Raw genomic sequence first — 19,178 nt, 5'->3', positions numbered from 1 at the left:
TGGTTCCCTCCCCTCTGACAGGTCTGAGAGCCCAGATGTCTGTCTGAACGCAGCCTTTGATCTCTGAGAAGTCTGAACACTCGTGAGGTCTGTTAGCGCCGGCTCGTATCTTTGGCACCTGCCTCCCTTCCTTAAACGCTGAAGGGAGCAAGGAAATCGACCCAGCTCTAGGACCGCCCTGGATTTCCATCTCAACAGTTTAAACCCCCGTGATTCGGGGCAGTTCAGAGACCATCACCTCCATGCTCTGGGCTCCGGGCTGAAGTCTCGGGTCTGGGGGATGCGGGCTGAGGGATGGGGCTCGGGTCTGGGGTTGGAGCTGGGGGGGCCAGCGTTCCGAGCTCGGGGCTCGATGTTCGGGGCTGGAGGCCTAGACTCGGGGTTCGGGGCTCCGGGCGGTCTTCAACCCGAGTCTCAGCAGAAATGCGTCAGGGCTGGGCATCCAGGCGCCGCGCATGCGCGGGACCAGGCGCGCGGCCCAGGGGCCGGGCCGCGCGAGCAAGAGCGGAGCCAACACGCGGAGCGGAAGCCCAGGCGGCCCCACTGCGCTCGCGCCGTCCCGCCCCCTCACCGAGTGGCCAATGGGCTCGCAGGATCCGCCCCTGACGACGCGGGCTCCGCCCCTGGAGACGCGCCGCAGCCTTGCAGATATCCTGAGGGGTAGCGGGCGGTTGGCTGCCGGGCAGGGGTTTGGGGTGAGCTGCAGCCGCCATGAAGCTGACGCGGAAGATGGTCCTGTCCCGGGCCAAGGCCTCGGAGCTGCACAGCGTGCGGAAGCTCAACTGCTGGTGAGGGGCCGTCCTACGCGTCGTCCCCGCTGCCCGGCACCCCCTCCCTGGGGCAGGGACCCCTGTGCCTGACACCTCTTCCCTGGAGCGGGGACCCCCGCCTGACACCCCCTCCCTGGAGCGGGGACCCCAGCCTGACACCCCCTCCCTGGGGCGAGGACCCCTCTGCCTGACACCTCTTCCCAAGAGTGGGGACCCCTGCCTGACACCCTCTCCCTGGAGCGGAGACCCCTCAGCCTGACACCTCTTCCCTGGAGCGAGGGCCCCCGCCTGACACCTCTTCTTTAGGGGGAGGACCCCCTGCCCAGCACCTTCTCCATGGGACGAAGGCCCCTCTGCCTGACACCTCTTCCCTGGGGTGGAGATCCCCCTTCCCGACACCTCCTCCCTGGGGCAAGGACCCTCCTGCCTTGCACCTCCTCCCTGGGCCGGTGACCTCCCCCCAAGACTTCTAGATAGCCTTAGTGGGGCAGATAGATCCTTCCGTGGATGGGGCTGATTTCTGACATTGCCAGTCATTGGGAGCCAACTCTCCAAATAAGGTGGGAGATCAAGGTGATTAATACTGTCAACTTAAAAAGCAAATCTGCTTGTTATTTTACTCAAAATGGGTTTATTCAAGAATAGCCAAAAGAATTGCAATTGGTGATGTGCAAGCTATAGTGAACCACAGGCAAATCTGGAAGGAGGGGAGCTGCTTTTATAGAGAAAAAGGGGGAGCGGGAGGGGCTGTCCTAAAGGAAAGTCCACTTGTGGAAAGTAGCAGTTCAGGGCAGCAATGGCTTCTCATTGGCTGAGCTGCAGTGCTTCTCATTGGCTGAGCTGTGGCATTTCTCATTGGCTGAGCTGTGGCATTTCTCATTGGCAGGGCTGTGGCATTTCTCATTGGCTGGGCTGTGGCATTTCTCATTGGCTGAGCTGTGGCATTTCTCATTGGCTGGGCTGTGGCATTTCTCATTGGCTGGGCTGAGGCATTTCTCATTGGCTGGGCTGTGGCATTTCTCATTGGCTGAGCTGTGGCATTTCTATTGGCTGGGCTGAGGCATTTCTCATTGGCTGGGCTGAGGCATTTCTCATTGGCTGAGCTGCAGTGTTTCTGATTGGCTGGACTGTTGCCTGGTGAGGAAAGAAGGCTTCCTTCAGTAGAAAAGTAGCTGTGTTTCCCGTGGAAGGTGCTTCCTGTTTGGTGTAATCGAGGGTGTGTGATGGGTGTGGGAGCTCCCGCTATGGGCCTTCCTGACTCCAACTGAGTTAAGGTGTCTTTTATTAATTTCTACAATACCATTTGTCGGGGAAAGAGAGAGAACTGACTCTAAAGTAATGATTCAGTAATAGGTGCTGTGGGGTCAGTGCAGACTCAAAGGCAGGGTGGCCAGGTCTAGCTGGGCCGAGGAAGGAGCCGAAGTGCTTCCTAAACTCATGAAAGACCTGCCTGGTTCCCTGGGGACTCGGAGTGAGGCTTCATGCGCCTCTGGACGGTTGGGGGGGGACGTGGCGGGGGAGCCGAGAGCAGACCTTTCTCCTACCAGTGCTGGCCGATTGACTGCAGTGATCTCTGCCTGTTCATTAAGCCTTGCTCTTGCTCTGGCACAGCTGGTATTTTGGCCACAATATCCCCTCATTTGTTTTCAATAAAGCCTTCCTTTGTTCTGCATGGGGCCGTCATGCTTTCTCTAGGCAGGGAGAAACAACCGCCCTATTTCAGGCTTTCTAAAGTGTGTTTCATAAGTTGCATGTTTAGCCTTTCGATTTGGCCTCTTATAAAGACTCCCTTGTTTATTTATATTAGTGACGGAAATTATCCTAATGTGACAGCCTTGAGAATGCGCAGATCCTCCAAACGGAGCAACCTCTACGGCTCCTCTGAGAAGTAACCCTCCAGCATCACGCATAGATAGTTTTGTTCTAAATCAACCAAGAAGTGTTTGACACTTTCATCAGTAACATGGGCAAGCTTTCTTTTACTTTGTCATTGAAATCATAGACATTGGTCTACAATTAAAGTTTGTAGGCATCTGTCTCTAATTTTTGGAATTTCTGTTTTTAACTTTTTGTATTCAGCTTTAACAAAATTAAAGTATGTGTGTCTTTTCTTCCCCAGGGGCAGCCGCCTCACAGATGTAAGTATTATGTCAATCATCTCCAAATGCTCTCTGATCCCAAAAGTTGTCGCCTCTTCCCCAAGAGAAGTGTTAAACTGACAGAAGGGCACCCATTCAGTTCACCCCCTAATCTGGTACTTTGTAAAGCAGAACCACTAATGAAAAAAATGCTCTCTATGCTCGAGTTTATTCTGAAGTTGCTTTGAACGTTCTCATGTGGATGGAAGGCTCCTGTGTCCTGCAGGTCTCACAGAGGAGAGAGAGGGTCCGAAGGGAGGAATCCCAGGGGGCTTGCTTTACTTTACAGAGAAGTGCACTTGGCTGGGCTCTTTTTCTATAGGTTCCTGGACTTCCTGTCACTGAGGAGGGTCCTCACTTCAGCTCCCCTCGGTCAGATCCAGCATCATGCTCCCCCACATCCCCATGGCAGGAACAGATGGGGCCTCGTGGGGGGACGGTGCACAGAACTGAGCTGGGCTGTGGCTCTGGGAATAGATTTCTTTCCTTTTCTCTCTCTCTCACTCCTAGACTCAATGTCGCCAACTTGCACAGACTGTGTGCCAGCTATTTCTTTCTTATTTCCTTTTGTTTTGTAACTTGAACTGCAGCTTTCCTTAAAAACAAAGTTGGAAATGCTGAGCAGCTGGGCTGTCCAGAAAAGCTCATTCCACCTCCTGCCATAGCTGAAGTGCTGCTGACTCAGCAGCAAAAACCCCCGAAACCAAAGCACTGGCATAGCACGAAACAGACCCGCTGTGAGTACGAAGAGTTCTGACCAGACTGAGCTGGTTGAGGTCAGGCGAGGTCCGGGGCCCGTCTGGCTCCAGGCCAGCGTATGGCAGGCCCACAGATATTTGGGGTCTTACAGGATGGATGCCTTTATGGGCCACCCTCATTGCTCTTTCCACTGCATCCACAGTGTTAACGTGATCCGAGATCCGGTTTCAAGCCTGTCTCCCTTTTGGCCCAGCAGTGTTGGCAAGAAGGGGCTTCCATCCTTGCCTTGCACGTCAGGGACAGCAAGAGGAAGGTTCTCTGTCCAGCATAGGGGCACTGAGGTCCCCTCACCTGATGTGCTTTGAGGGCATCTGAAATTAGGAATGCCCCGTCTCAACAGCTGGCAGGGTTTGTGGTAACGATGCTGTTTTAAAGTTTTGGAGAGAGCACACCCATTTCTCCTCCTGGTCCAGGGAATGTCTAGGCTGAGAGAGGAGCATGACACAGAGCACAGCGTGCTCTTGCCTATTGTGTGCGAGCCCGGCGAGGTGAGGGGGCTACTCCACCAAGGCCCTTGAAGTGGAGGAGACTCCACCCCCAGCTGGTTTCTCTGTTGGGCTGATAGAAAGCTGACGTCACAGAGCCCGTTCCCAGTGATGTTTGCAATCACGTTCCTTATTTTTTTTTTCTGAGGGCACATCGGTTTATAACGTTATATAATTCTCAGGCATATGTCATGTTTTGACTTATACGTATAGACTGCTTCATGTTCACCACCAAAAGTCTAGCTGCCGTCCATCAACACACACACGTGCCCCTTTACCCCTCTCGCCCTCCCCACCCTCTGCCCCTCTGGTAGCCACTGATCTAATCTCTGTCTCCATATGTTTGTTTTCATCAATCCTTTTCCTTCCTAGATCTCCATCTGCCGGGAAATGCCCAGCCTGGAAGTGATCACCCTCAGGTACCTAAACCCCTGCCATCACTCTAAGTCACTGGGGCTTGGAGGAGGACCCTCACATCCCTCCCCAGATCCGCGTGGCGTTCGATAACCTGAAAACTCCCAGGGAAAGTCTGGGGGCCGCTTCAGGGCCAAGGCGGCCCAAGGCCAGTGAAGAACCTGGTGCTCCTCGCGCTCTGCCCGCCTTTCTGGAGGCACCCTGGGCTCCCGGCTGAGCACGCCCTGCTGCGTCCCTGCCCACCCTCGCCAGTCAGTGCGTGCAGCCTCTTAATGATGAGCAGCTGCCCTCACAGTGGCCGCGTGTGCCCCGGCACCCCAGCCTTTTCTGCCCTCCTGGTTCCCTCCCTGCCAGGAGCTCTGCCAGTTTCTGTGCAGCACCTGATCTGTCATTGAGTATAGTTACCTCTTCCAGAGCTGTTGGCCTTTTAACAGACTTAGGAAACCTTGAACGAACCCAGTACTGTCACTGGGATTCCAGGCAGCTGGGAACTGTTTGGAGGGATGTGGGGAGGGGGGAGCGCCTTCTGCTCCCGACCTCCCTCCTGCCCGTCTGGACCCGGGAGGGAGCCCACACTTGTGGACAGCCACTGCTTGCCAGATGCTGGGGTGGGCGCTTTCTGCAGGTCCTCCCGTGTAAAACCACGGCATTTAAACCCTGCAAGGAAGGCAGACTCTCCCTGTTTGGTAGTTCAGAAGGTTCCGGAACTCCTGAGTGTGGCCATCCCAGGCCTTTGATCCCGTGCAGACCCCCGTGACTTACCTTCCTGATCACATGGCCGGCCACCATTTGTCCCTCACCAGCCCCTCAGCTCCTTCTCCTTTGAGCCTTCTGCGGTCACTTTGTGGACCCCCTGTCTGCCCACCTTGTGCTCACAGCACCCCTAGCCCCAGCCTGAGCCCATCCTGTGGGTGCCGTGCCTTCTCATGAGATGAAGGACTGGGCCTGGTGCTGCTCTCCCACCTTGGGGAAAGCCTTGGACCTCTGTGCCTCGGTTTCCCTGTCTGTAGCACAGAGGTAACACCAGCACCTGCCCCATGGCATGAGGAGTGGCTGCAATCAGGAAGGCGGAGCGTGTGCCAGGTGTGCACATGGCAGCCTGTGCGTCACTTACTCGTCAGGATATCAGTGACGCTGGGACTTGAGCCCGTGTCCCAGAAGCCTGACCTGACAAATGATGGCTTTTCCTTCCCCCAGAACAGCAGGAAACTCGGAGTCAGGGGTGGCTTCAACCCCGTCCCTGCCACACACTGTCTGGGCGATTCTGGGCCGCTGAGCTGCAGGTCCTTGTGTGCACAGCTCGGAGGAAGGACGGCACACAGGGTTGTTGACCGAGCTCGGGGGCACGGTGTCTGCATGTTGGCTGCCTTGAAACTAGTGGGGCCACGCCTGTGGGAACTGCTGCCTGAGTGCAGGCTGGCAGTCCTTTTGTGGGTGAAGTAATTTCCCTTTGGGCTTGGTGCCTGTGGGTGGGAAGGCTGTCCTAGTCCGTCCCAGCCGCTGTGACAGAATTCCTCAAACAGCAGACGCTCCTTTCTCGCGATCTGGGGGCTGGAAGTCTGAGATGAGGGTACCAGCAGTTTCGGTGTCTGGGGAGGGCCCTCTTCCTGGTTCACAGGTGGCCGTCTCCTCACTATGTCCTCTGACGGTGGAAAGGCCGGGCAACTCTCTGAGGTCCCTTTTTTAGGGCACTAATCCCATTCATGAGGGCTCTACCCCCATGACCTGCTTGCCTTCCAAAGGCCTTCCTGCCAACACCGCACTGGGGGTTCCGATTCAACATAGGGATCTGGGGAGGACACGAGCATTCAGCCCCTAGCAGAGGCAGTGTCAGCCCCGTGGTCAAGAAGGAGGCCTCCAGGCCAGGCTGCAGGGTCAAATCCTCGCTTTGCACCAACTGCCTGTGCCTGGGCAGCTCCTCGATCTTGAGGATTCCAAAGCCTGAGTTTTGCTCAAGAGCAAGTGGTGTCGACCTTGTACCTAGCTGCTAAGTGAAATAACCCACGTACTGAGCACAGCACTCCACGCCAGTAACTGCGTGAACAAGTGAGTGTTCACTGTGATGTCCCTGAGGGAAGAATCGTGGCGTCCCTTCAAGGTGCATGCCAAACTCAAATGCAGCCTCCAGGAAAGAATGTTCTAGATAGGTCTAGCACGTTGGGAGGGTCCCACAGAGTAGCCTGGCTCTCAGCTGCCAGCTCTGCAGGGAACAGTGGCGTCCCACAGAGCTGTGGAGGAGGAACGCGCCCGGCCCGTGTGGCACTTTGGCTGGGCACAGCCAGCTGGGGCTCTGCTGCCAAAGGAGGCCACCACCCTGAGCTGGGCGGGTGTGAGCGGCCCGGTCTGTCTGAGAGGGGAGGAGGGTGGGTGTCTGCCCAGGTCAGTTTAGACCCTCAGCTGTCTGCCTCAACCCCGGGTGGTTTTCTGTCTCTGATGCGTGCACAACTCTCTGGAACGAACTTTGAACCCATACGCTTGGTTTCTTTTCTAAACGTGGGCTTCGGGAGTTTGGTGCCCGGTCCGTGTAACGTGGAGCTTGCTTACGCTCGCCGTGGGCTTTTCTGGCACTGCCTGCTCTGGGGCACAGTGCCGGAGCCCTTGGGAGACCTCAGTTTCTTCCCTGGTCCAGGAGAGTGAAACATGCCTTCTCCCATGAGGACTAAACAGGGCGGGAGGCCAGAACGTTCCCAGCCGAGGGCCTCCCCACCCTGAAGCTCGCTGCTCTGAGCTCTCGGGGGGTCGTGTTGAGCCTGACTCATTGCAGCCGATGTTGACACACGTTTAAGGAGGGCGCAGACCTGGTAGTGTTTTTCTCTACCACATTCACAACTGAGACGAGACGCACAGTGCGGAGGGTGCTGGCAGCGTGGGGGCGTGGGCGGCGCTGCTAACCAGGCGTCTCTGTGCAGTGTCAACGGCGTCTCCACACTGGAGCCCGTGAGCCAGTGCCGGCAGCTGAGCGAGCTCTACCTGCGCAAGAACCGCATCCCCAGCCTGGCCGAGCTCTTCTACCTGAAGGGCCTGCCGCGCCTGCGCGTGCTCTGGCTGGCCGAGAACCCGTGCTGCGGCCCCAACCCACACGTCTACCGCATGACCGTCCTGCGCAACCTGCCGCACCTGCAGAAGCTGGACAACCAGAGTAGGCGTCCCCACAGCTCACGCGACCCGGCTCTCTGCCCTCTGCAAACTGACCCCACAGACCTCGCGGAGGCAACCCCCCTGTAGTCTCCTCAGGAGCTGTCCCCAGATTTGTGCTGCTCCTTCCAAAGTCACTGTCGTTCGGTGACAGGGCACAGCCCCCCCACCCCTGCACACAGGGCAGCGTCTCTTGGGTGAACCTGACAACTGTTTATCCCTGAAGCTGTTGCTTCTCCTTTTTCCCTGTTAAGTACCCTCCACTCCAGCACTCATCCACGCACCCTGGGGAGCACACGAGAGTGTCCGGGCGGGCCAAGTGGGATCACTGCTGGTCCACGGGACCCAAGGTGGCAGTGTCCCTGCGCTCCCGCCCCCAGGTCAGGGTGCTCCCTCACTCCTCGCCCTCCCACTGGAGGTATGCGCTCCTCCTGCTGGACATGTGGATGGTCAGTTTTCACCTGTGTCCCCTGCATTTCCTTGAGGCGAGCAGCCTGCCATGGGCCGTTTGTGCTCTGGCCTCCGGGAGGTCCAGCCCATTCCAGTCCATCCTCTCCAGCCAGTGAGTGCGCTGGTGTTCCCTGTGTGCTGGTTCCTAATCCTTGTCACGTGCACAATTATTTTCTCCTAGGTGAGCAATGTTAAAAACATAAACTTCAGAGAAATTGTCATGTGAGTGAAATGGAATGAATACAGTGTATTCTGTTTCTTTTTAAAATTTGTCTTAATTTAGGGTTTTTTGTGAGTGTTTGCCTTTGGCAAATGCTGAAGTTCAGATTCACAAGCAGTTGCTGACCATCTGCTGTGTCCAGCGAGTGCCGGGGCAGGGGATGTGATGGTGGCGGGACTGTCCCTGCTCTCGGGCTGCAGGCCATCGGGTGGACAGACAGATGCCTCTTTTCTAAAGCAGACTGGGCTGATGGCGCAGCGAGGACGGAGCCGCGGTTAGTGGGGCTGGCACGTCTGAGGCCACTCTGATGCTTTTGCCCCCTCTCCTTCACCCGAAGCTGTGACTGAGGAGGAGCTGTCCCGAGCGTTGCTGGAGGGAGAGGAGGTCACGGGCCCCGGCAGAGAGGGCACAGGGAACGGCCAGCCGGAGCTGTCCTACACCCTGACCACCATGAACGCCACTGCCGAGACGCAAGGGGACCCGCTGAGCTACGGCGAGGAGGAGGCCAGGTGCGCCAGCGGGGCCCGTCCCAGGTCCTCCCTCGGACTCACCAGGCCTTCCCATGGGCCGCGTCCCTGGGGAGTGAGGGAACTGTTCAGGGTGGTTCTTCCTGGTCTGTGGCTCTCAGTTGCCCCCAACCTCATGTCAGAGGCATGTCCAAGAGGAGGCGCGGGACACAGGAGCTTGTGCGACCCCGCACCCTGCCCTCCGCAGGGAGGGGCCTGGAGGTGGGACGTGGTGGGTGGGTTAGTGGGCGGGAGGGAAAGCTCTGTGGCCGTGGCCACCTGAGCCCTTCAGCCTCGGGGAGCCGGGGAGGGGGCAGTGGGTGGCGTGTGGGCCCCGAGGAAAGGCCCTCCCGACCTGCAGGGCACCTCAGGTGCGGCTTGGGTGGCCTCCGAGGGCAGCTCACTGACTGTCACGGCGTTTTGAGCAGAACTGAACAAGGAGGGGTTGTGGAGACCGTGTTCACAGGGGGCCACCAGGCTGCGCGTCCACTTGGCAGATGAAGGGCCCCTTGTTTCCTGCAGTGGGGACGTCCATGGATGCCGCCTCAGTGTGGGGCAGTTGCATCCACCCCCCGTGGCAGGGGCTCTCGCACACGTCTTTTGTGTTTAGTGCCCCCCAGCCCTGGGGGAGCTTGGGGTGCAGAGAGGTTGCCCCCAACAAGATCACAGGGAAATAAGTGCTGCAGCCACGATTCCAACAGTCCTACCCTCTCACCCAGTGCTCCCACCTCCAGAGCAGTGTCACGTAGTGGGAGTTTCCCTGCGTACTGGGGCAGGGGTCCATTGTCAGGAGTCTCTTAGTCCCATGCTCGGGGGATCTGGGATCACACGCTGTAGACATCAGTGAAGGTGCTGACAGGCCCTAAGTTCCTCAGGCCTCATGCACCATTGTCATCCCCCTCCCACCAGTGGCATCCAGGGGCAGCTCAGCCTGAAGTCCCCTTCCAGGGACCAGCTTCCATCCTTCTCACAGAGGGAGGCCGTGAGCAGTCGCAGGAACAGGGTGAGTGTGATGGAGGCAGCCCTGGCTGGAGGTGGCCATAGCTGCCTCTGCCCACAATGTGGGAACTTTTGGGGCTGGGGGCTGGAGACACCACAGGGACTCACAGAGCCAGGCCCCAGAAGGTGGGAAACCGGCCAGTTTCCAGGTCTGAGCTAATAGGAAGTGACAGAATGGTGGGGGGAGGGCTGCCTGGCGTGTGCGGCTGGGCCTCCCAGCATGCGGGCTGTGCCGAGGGCCAGCTGCATGAAGGGCCCCGTGTCTGTCCTGGGGTTGGATAGGTTGCTATGCAGCACCTGAGGCTGCAGAGGTTTGCAGCTGTGGAGCAGCACCCCACCTGCAGTTAGAGGTGGGCCTCCTTGTCCTGGCCAGGGCAGGGGGCGGGGGGAGCGGGCCATGTCACCATGCAGTGACCAGAAAGCAGGCCCCATGGTTCTGGAGGCTTCCCCGTAAGGAATAACAGGTTGTTGACTCAACAAGAAATAGGTCATGTGGGCAGCTGGGTGACATTGTTGGAGACGTGGGTCCTCTCCAGGTTCCCGTCTGCCACCTACGTCCCTCTAGCTTGTCCTTGGGCCCATTCCCCTGGTCACAGGGCTGGCTCCTCTGGTCCAGGCTCACACCCAACAGAAGGACAGGGAACATTTCTTCCCATGTGTGTCCTCTTATCGGCAAACAACTGTTTTTTTGCCGTGTGCCCCCCACGCAGGCTTGGTTTCATCAGCTGGAATTGCCCACATCCCTGAGCCAGAGGCAGTCATTGGCCCAGAGGACCCAGTCACCATGGCTAGCTTGGCCCATGACCCCCAGCCCCTGCTCCCAGGGTGCCTGCCGGTCTTCAGCCCTGCAGGGCCTAGCTTGGCCTGACCACAGCCATCAGCGTGCTGTGGTCTCCATGTGGGCTCACATGGGCAGGGCCCCCCAGTCAAAGGGTGAGGGCCGCCTGAAACCGTGGGCTAGGGCTCAGTCATCCACTCAGTGACCGGCTGCAGCGCGTGCAGAGCCTGTGGGCAGTACAGAGGTGGAGGCACTGGGGCCCAGGCCTTGGAAAGGGCTAGCCCACCCTCCGGGAAAAGTGTCCCCCAGAGCTGCAGACAGATGTGACCGCAGACTGAAGGCCAGTCTAGGGAGCTGTCGCCGGGCCTGTGGCCCGTCCTCCCCACCGCAGGTCAGTGTCCCCTCAGGTCTTTCCTCCTCCGAAAGGTGGCCATGAGGAGCCAGCTCCGTGGTCCATGCACATACTTCCCTGACACGTTGCGGGAGGAGCCCGGATGTAGACCCAGTCCCCAGGAGCAGGCCTGTCCCTGTAGGGCACTGAGGCCGGACACCCCCCTCCCCAAGCCTGGGCCTCTGCAGAGCCCAAGGACCGTGGACCGGAGACTGAGACTGCACCCACAAACACGGGCTAGAGACCACCCAGCTGCTGGTGCAGGCGCATGTGCCTCTGGACTCAGAGGAAGGGAGGGCCCTGGCCCTGCGCGGGCGTGGACCCTGAGCCTCGGAGCAGATCTCACATCGCAGTGCCTCCGGCTCACACCATTTCCCAGGTGTGTGTCTTAGCACGTGTTACTGAGCACCGTCCTGGGCCTCTCAGCCTGCTTTTGATCCCCACTCTCTACTGACCAGCTGTGTGACCCAGGGCCAGTTACTCAGCCTCTCTGGGCCTCAGTGCTGTAAGCGTGAGATGGGTCTGTGTGTGGGAAGTCCCTGCAGGCAGTGAGCCACACCAGTGCCTGGCTGTGGCTTCAGGCTGCCCAAGTCTCCGTCCGTGTGGTCTCTCATTGGTTGCCTGGAAGGCCCGCCCCTCCTGAAGGCCGGTAACCCATGATGTGCACGTGATGCTAGCCAGGGCCCAGTGTGTCACCTCATGGTGTGCCTCCTGGCCTTGCAGGCATGGTGCTTAGCCGGTGACTCTCTGTGCCCCCAGAACAACGTCCTGACCGCCATCCTGCTGCTGCTGCGAGAGCTGGATGCCGAGGGGCTGGAGGCCGTCCACCAGACCGTGGTCAGCCGGCTCCAGGCCCTGCACAAGCAGGAGCTGCAGGAGGACATGGAGTGACTGTCAGTGGGACCCCGAGCAGTCGGGCCCTCCTTGCAAGAGCCCGTGCTGAAGTCCCAAGCACCTGGGAGGTGGGGGTCACTGCCACAGCCGCGGCCTCCGCTGCACCCCGGGCTGAGTCTCAGCCCACAGGGCTGCTTCCTTAGGACACCTCAGCCTGCCCAGGGAAGCTGAGCGGACCGGTGACCCGGCGAAGGCAGGAGGGGTGTTGGGCACTGGCGGGCAGACCCCGTGTCTGTGCCCTCCACCATGAGGGGCCCTGGCCACAGCCCAGGCCCAGGCCCAAATGCCCATCAGGAGGGCCTGCCTTGACCCGGCTCTTCCTGAAGGTGGGCATTGCAGGCCTTTCTCCCTAATAAATATTTTTCCTGAATCTGATCTGGAAGCAGACATTTCCTAAATGACAGATGTGGCCTTGACATGCTTTTTAAAGGTAAAAGCTGTGGCTCATGCATGCTTTCCCATGTCAGTTCTTTGACTCGGTCATGGAATAGACCTCTCTTCCCCCCAGAGACTTCCAGAATGATGGCATCCTTAGAGAGACAAGCTGCCCTCGGATTTGCACTGGCAATCGCACAGCCACCTGCCGCCCCGGGACGTTGTGTCTGAATGGCGGGGGCTGGGAGGGCCACACCCCCTCTTTTCTTCCTCCCTTTGTAAGTGCCCCCAAGCCATGCCGAGGGTTTGTGCTGACCCTGCAGGAGAGGCCTTGCACAGACAGGCCTGCCCCTTCTGTTTGGGGATCAGGGGCGGCCACAGGTGTAGCAGCCGGGCGGAAAGGGCAGCCTTCTGGAAACCATGTAAAATGTTTTCTTCCTCTGGGAGGAGTCTCAGGCCTTGCGTGATGCACGGGATGTGGGCGGTGACGCCCAGCCTTGGCAGGCCTTACTAGTGCCCCCAAAAGCCGAGGATGCCTCCACGTGGAAGGGGAGGAGTGTGAGCCCCGAGCCATTAGAGAAAAGTCTGTTCCTACTGGAGCCGAAATGACGGGACTGGAGAGGGAGAGAGTGATGTTCTGTCCGCCCCTTGCTGCCTGTTGGGGGGAATGACCACATCCCTGTGCCAGCTGAGGACGTGTCAGCTGTGTGACAGCCACACAAATCGAAGGGGTGACTTAACCACAAGGCGGGCAAGAAACCAGTGACGGAGCGCCAGCGGCTGGAAGACCAGCGCCCTCCTTGAAGGTGAAGCTGCACTCGAGCTGCAGGCCGTTCCCAGCTCTTGAAGGAAGGCCACCGCGCACCGGCTGGGCGAAGCCCGGTTGAGGGCGGGCAGCTCCTCTGTGGGGGGCTCTGTAGTTCTTCAGGACCAGGGGGTGAGTGCTGAGCACTGGGAAGCTAGGAGTCGCCACGTGGGGGCATCCAGGCGGGGTGGCTGCGGGGCCTGTGTGCTCCTTCTCTTGTAATTATGGGATGTCGGACGCTCTCAATAAAGCGTTGTGTCGGTTAGAACGAGTTGGACGTGGTTATGTTAAATTAAGAATGCTGTCCCTTCCCCTCCCACCAGGGGGGGCTCACGCTGACTTCCCTCCTGCCTCGTCACCTGGTGTGCCTCATTGGGACCGTTGAACTGGACCCTAGTCAGGGTGAGCTGCCGCCCTCAGAGCCTTCCGCCAGCTCGCCAGGTCCTGCCCCCAGCCACCTGCTCACTTGGTGCCCTTTTGAAGCCCTCAAGCTGGACCAAGGACAGCACATCCCCCAGCCTGGAACCCACGGCCTCGGGTCTTTAACGGGTGCGTCACAGGCCCCGCTCTGAACTTCTCCCAAGTACCTCTGAAAACAGGGCTTTTGAGCAAAGCCAGTGTTGGCATTACACCATGTGCGTGTGTCCTGTTAGCCCCGTTTATAGGGGAGAGGACTGAGCCCCAGGAGGGCATGTCACCCAGCCAGAAACGTTGGTCAGTGCAGCCAGAGGTGGGCAGACACACTGTGCCTCACCGTGGAGCTGCTGTCCAGGAACGAGAGTGGCCACTGTGTTGTAGGCACCACCCAGCGGGTCGTCCGGGCCAGCGGCTGATGCGCTGCTGTGCGAGTTCCATCACTACCCGACAGGACAAGCTGAGGGGCTTCCACTCCCAGAACTGAGTCCTGGCCCAACGTGTGATGCTGACCGGGCCAGGCCGAAGCAGAACCAGACCAGGAGGTGGCCGCCGTCCACCCCGAGCCTCCCGTGTGGAGGAGGGTGTCTCCTGCGGCAGGTGGGGCCCTTCATCCCGCAGCACTGCGGCTGGGCCCCGAGGCCCCCACAGCCCGGGAGCCTGGGCCCTTGCCCCCGCGCCCCCCACGGGTCGGGAGGTGAGCGCTGAGTTCTGGGAAGACGCGTTCATGGGGCCCTTTGCTCTTGTTGCCTGGGGGCGGTTTTCAGCAGGAGCAGGAGTGGGGAGATCTTCCACATTGTCCTTGAGCCGGGGCTGCCATGTTTAGAGGAGACACTGGTGGCTCTCTTCAATGCACACCCTCCGGGGAAGCACGCATGGAGGCCTCTGTCCCCAGAGGGGCCCCTGGCATGCTCACAGCTCCCCCGGGGGGTCCTGGAGTCAGAGCAGTTGGGAAATTAGAGAAGGAGCAAGGGGTCTTGGCTGCTGGCATTCTCAGAGAACAGTGATTCTCAAGGGGTGCTATAAATGGTTACATGGGTGCCAGCATTTCTCTGGGAAGCCTGGGGTCCTGAGGGGTCCCCGCCAGGGCGTAGGAACAGCCCAGGTCTGCCGAGCCGATGCCACCGTGGCGATTGCCGAGTTCTCTCCAACTGAGGGAGAGTCCCAGTCCAGCTAGGAGTGGATGCTCACGGTGGCCGCACTGAGTGAGATACGGAGCTGGACATCTGCCATCCCAGCAAGGGGACCTGTGCCTAGTGCTGCCTGCCTGCAGCCTGGTGCTCCAACAGCGCACTCAGCCAGGGCCGGGACCACACAGGCACACGGGGCCGTACGCTCAGTTAACACTCTGCTGTTGCCGTCCCAAGAGTCTTCCTCACTGTTACGAGGGGCCTGCGTGTTTGTGTGCGCCAGGCCGCCAGGATAACGCAGCCGGGCCCGGGCCTGGTCTCAGATGCTCCTGCAGGGCCATCACCCTCCATGTTAGGATGCAATACTGTTTCCGCGTCAGGGTAGAGCTGCCCATCACGGCAGCACGCAACGGAGGCGGGCGCCACGGTCCTTGTGCCATGTGCCCTTGCAGCCAGTGCCCTGCCCTCTGCAGGGCAGCCGGGCGGGGCAGGGCGGGAAGGGACCAGCCTATGAATCTGACCCAGGCTGATGGTGTGCTGTCCGCGTCGACCCTTGGCTCAGAACGCCCAGTAGGAAAGCCAGGGCAGTCACTGCACTGTCCCCACGGGCCGACAGGCGGGTCTCCCAATGAGTGAGCACCCCGCTGCACTGTCAGACTGCAGCACACCCGTGTCGGGCCTTGCTGTCCCCCGGCTGGGCTGTTGGGCACCTGGGACGGTGTCCGGAGGCCTCCCCTCCTGCCCCCAGCCCTGCATTGAGGCCCCCCGGAAAGGTTCCTCCTGAAGTCATGTCTGAGGCACCAGCCTCTGAGGTGACTTTCCAGAAAGGCTCTCCAGCTCCCCGCCAAGCACCTGCCACCAGCAGGACTGTAGGAAAACGCTGTAATTAAACCCGCCGGGCACAGGCTTTCTGCTTCGCCAGGTGCGTCTCAGAGATCCATGGCCCCCGTGAGACTGACTCATGGACTTCCCTTCCTGGAAAGCTCACAGAAATATCCATATTTTCCAAGGCCTGGAATTCGTCTTCACAGAGTGAGATGGAATGCAGGAGCCATAGGACAGAGAAACGATGCATTTGAAGTCCCTGCGTCCCCAGCCCGCCCCGGCTGCGTCCCTGTGGGCCTAGGCTCGGGACAGGGCAGCCTGCCCATGGGGCGCGTCCTCCTGCACACCAGGGATGGTGGCTTTGGGGGAGCGGCCCTCCAGGGCTGCCCTGGGCCTCAGGGGTTGCTGTCAGGGTTGCGAGCTGGCTCTGGGTTCAGGTCTTCCCCACCTGTCCCAGCCGGTGGCCCCAGCCCTGCAGGGGCTGCTTCCTGAGGCCGGTGGTCTTGCCACCTCCACATTCGGGACTGTGTGGACACCTGCCCAGCTCCCCACTGCACAGTGGACCCCACTCAGCCCCTCCCAGGACCCTGCCCCAGCCAGAGAGCACTGCCTGGTCCCAGTTCACCCGCTTCCTGCACCCCCAGCACCCTTCTTTCCCCAGCCATGCTCCCCAGGGCCTGCCATTGTCCTGACACCCCTACCCTGTTCTCAGAACCTGCTGGGCACATGCTTCCCTGCAAGTGAGGCTGGGCTTGTTGTCTGTGGGGGTGGGGTTCTCAGGGGGCTCCAAGTGGGCACGCCCCACATGATCCCCACCTCCAAGAAGAAGGAGGGTCTGTGATATGATGGACAGACTGTACTATATGGCCAAGGTGAAGGGGTTTCACAGATGTGGTTAAGGTCCCTAATCAGCTGATGTTGGATTATCGAAAGGGAGATTGTTTGGGTGGGCCTGGCCTAATCAGTGAGCCTCAGCACAGGCATCACCTGATCAGGCTAAGGAGGGCGTGGGCTCGGGGACCAGCGCAGCAGACGCCCCTGCTTCCTCCTGAGTTCTGCCAACACGCAGCTTGAGAGGGCCTGAGTCCCTGTGAGACCACACCCCGCCGAACACCTCCGTCATGGCTATGGCTCAGCAGAGGACCCGGGAGGCCGTGTCACACTCCTGGGCCGTGGAGAGGTCACAGCCGGGGTGTTTGAAGCTGCCAAGTTTGTGGTGGTTTCTAGGAAACCGACAGTCTCCTTGTGGGGGCAGGTCCTGCAGGAACTCCAGCCCACAGCTGAGCCCTGCGCCTGCCAGCAGCTCCCTCCTGGGCTGTGCCCGCTGCCGGCCCCTGGGCCACCCCCACGCACGAGCCCCCTGCTGGCCCTTAGGTCTGCATGGTGGGACCCACAGGGGCATTGCCACCACGGAGTCCCTCAACAGAGCGCCTCTCGACCACGTGATGCATGTCCAGGTTAACATAGTGGTGGAGTCTTCCGCAGGACTTGTCAGAGCCTTTACTGGGGCTCTTTGGCCCATGACTCCTGAGCAGACTCCACACACAGTGTCTCCATTGTCAGACACAGAAGCCAGGGCATTTGGCCCCAGCCTCCTGGGGTCACGTTCAGTGGCGCACACACACACGTGAGAAATACTGAAGTAAGTTCTCGTGCCTCTGGTGAGTCTCGTGCCTGCACGAGCCACCCTGCCCTGGGCCCGGGCCTCCTGGAGCAGGCTCTGCTTCCACGATGGCAAGCCCCTCTCCCGTGGGCAGGGCGCAGTGGGGGCACACTTGGTCAGCACCCTGTGTGTGCAGCCCTCACCCCACCGGCAACCAGCCGAGCACCTGCGGGGGACACAGGCCCCCCCCACATGTCAGCTGTCACACGGGCCCCAGAAGCTGTGTCCTCGAGGGTTAGCTGGCGGCATAGCCCGTTGGGTCTGGGGTTCAAGGCCCACTCCCTGACCTGGGACCAGCTCTAGGGCGGCTGGGCCTCTGTTTGGGAAGCCGAGGTGTTGGCTGCGAGGAGGACGAGGGCCTCGCCGGGGAGCAGCAATGAACGGGCTGCACCTGGCCCCGGGGCCCTCTGCAGCTGCCACAGCCTCAGCCTCGGCCTCCCAGGCTGCGGGCCTGGCAGCCAACGGCACCCGCTGATGCCCCTCCAGGCTGGGAGACGGCCTCCTCCTGCGGGGAGGGCGAGTGGCTTCAGGACAGCCAGCGGCCGGCCCAGGAGGACGTGCTGTGGAGGCAGAAGCCAGCAGGGCGCCGGGTCCTGTCGTTGTGGCCGGAACGTCCGCTGAGGGCCTGTTTTACGAGCGTCTCCAGATGCTGCATGTTAAATTTAAACAAAACCATTGGGAACCTGGAAAATTAGCCTCCCGGCCTCCTCCCGTCCCCCTCCCCAGGCTGGGCATTGGGCGCCCTGGGGCGGCCTCACCCTGATACTGCAGCGGGTCAAGGGGCACAGGGCAAGGGAGAGGCAGCCCTGGGCAGCGCCTAGGCCAGCTTGGCACCTGGGCGGGCAGTGGCTGTGTGGTGAAGAGAGTAGCACGTGGCTGTACACTGGAGGGCGTCCCTGCCACCAGCCAGGGTCTCCTTCAAGGGGGTCACCACCTCTGAGCTCCAGCCTCCCCACTCCTGTGCACAGGCACATGCCACACACATGCACACTCGCGTGCAGTCACACATGCAGGCACATAATGTACACGCACACACAGCACATAATGCATATATGAACACAGGCACACACATGCACAGATGTATGTGTACATGCACGCATACATTCATGTACTTGCACGTGCATATATGCGCACACACGTGCACACCTGTACTTGCACACATATATGCAGGCACACACATGCACAGGTTTCTGGGCCCCAGGAACTTGTCCCTGGTCTTGGGACAGGGGCTCAGAGCCTCGGGGCTCTCTCCTTGGGGTATTGTCCCCTCCTGGTCCTGCCCCAGGACCACCCACATGCACAGCAGCCAGAGCAGATTGGAGGGGCTCCAACTCCAGAAATGGACACCCAGGAGCCCCCAGCCAACACAGTGAGGCTGGCATGCCCCCCGCCCCGGCACAGGGCCAGCCCAACCATGCCCACTGTCTGTGAAGTGACCAAGGCTCCCTGCCAGGTCTAGGGAGACATGAGGCAGCCTGAGGGACAGAGGGCCCAGCCTGGTCCCTAGAGCCGCCCAGCCAGCCTGGGTCCAACCAGGAGACTCCCTGCCCAGGGACCCCTGGTGTAGCCTGTGGGCCCCCTGCGGCCAGGACATCCCCACAAAACCTCATGGTCCCAGAACCTCCTCCTGAGCCAGAGCAGGAGTGTGGGCTGGGAGCAGCCCTGGATGCATGAGTGCCCAGGTAACTGCGGTGGGAACAGACATGGAGGGTACGGCGCGCTCAGGAGTCACGCACGGGGTCCCGCCAAGGTGCAGACTCCATGTGGTCGAGGCTCAGGGCATCCCCTCGGGGACCCCAGTTCCAGCACCACATGGCAGAGCCAAGGGTCTACACTACCCCTGGAGCTTCTGGTGGATCAGCCCCTGGCCCCCACTAGCGATGAAGTTTCTGGCTGCCTCCCGCCCTCGACCACCCTCACCAGTGTCTCCCGGGGTGCTCGCTCAGTTCAGCCACCTGCCCCCAGGACCTTGGCTCTGCTTCCAAGACCCCAGCCCAGGCTGAGCGTAGGGAACTGTCCCAGGTCAG

General features: G+C 60.2%; 1 protein-coding gene across 6 annotated transcripts; it reads left to right on the top strand.

The window, feature by feature from the left end:
* Nucleotides 1-481: 481 nt before the first annotated feature.
* Nucleotides 482-13,391, top strand: CFAP410 (cilia and flagella associated protein 410). Of its 6 annotated transcripts, none has more exons than XM_008541932.2 (7): nt 482-788; nt 2,890-2,908; nt 4,525-4,571; nt 7,476-7,705; nt 8,709-8,880; nt 9,787-9,880; nt 11,805-13,391. In XM_008541932.2, exons 1-7 carry the CDS (start codon nt 712-714, stop codon nt 11,934-11,936), a joined length of 771 nt encoding a protein of 256 aa, XP_008540154.2. In that variant the 5' UTR covers nt 482-711; the 3' UTR covers nt 11,937-13,391. The 6 variants fall into 6 exon arrangements, with proteins under 6 accessions (XP_008540154.2, XP_008540153.2, XP_070454180.1 ...); XM_008541931.2 differs by having other exon boundaries at nt 613-788; nt 11,769-13,391; XM_070598078.1 differs by lacking the exon at nt 482-788 and adding an exon at nt 1,887-2,044.
* The last annotated feature ends 5,787 nt before the right edge of the window (nt 13,392-19,178 follow it).

This window comes from Equus przewalskii, chromosome 27, assembly GCF_037783145.1.
Source record: "Equus przewalskii isolate Varuska chromosome 27, EquPr2, whole genome shotgun sequence".
NCBI lineage: Eukaryota > Metazoa > Chordata > Mammalia > Perissodactyla > Equidae > Equus > Equus przewalskii.
Note: the sequence above shows the minus strand (reverse complement) of the source record. Positions and strands in the feature narration are given on the sequence as shown.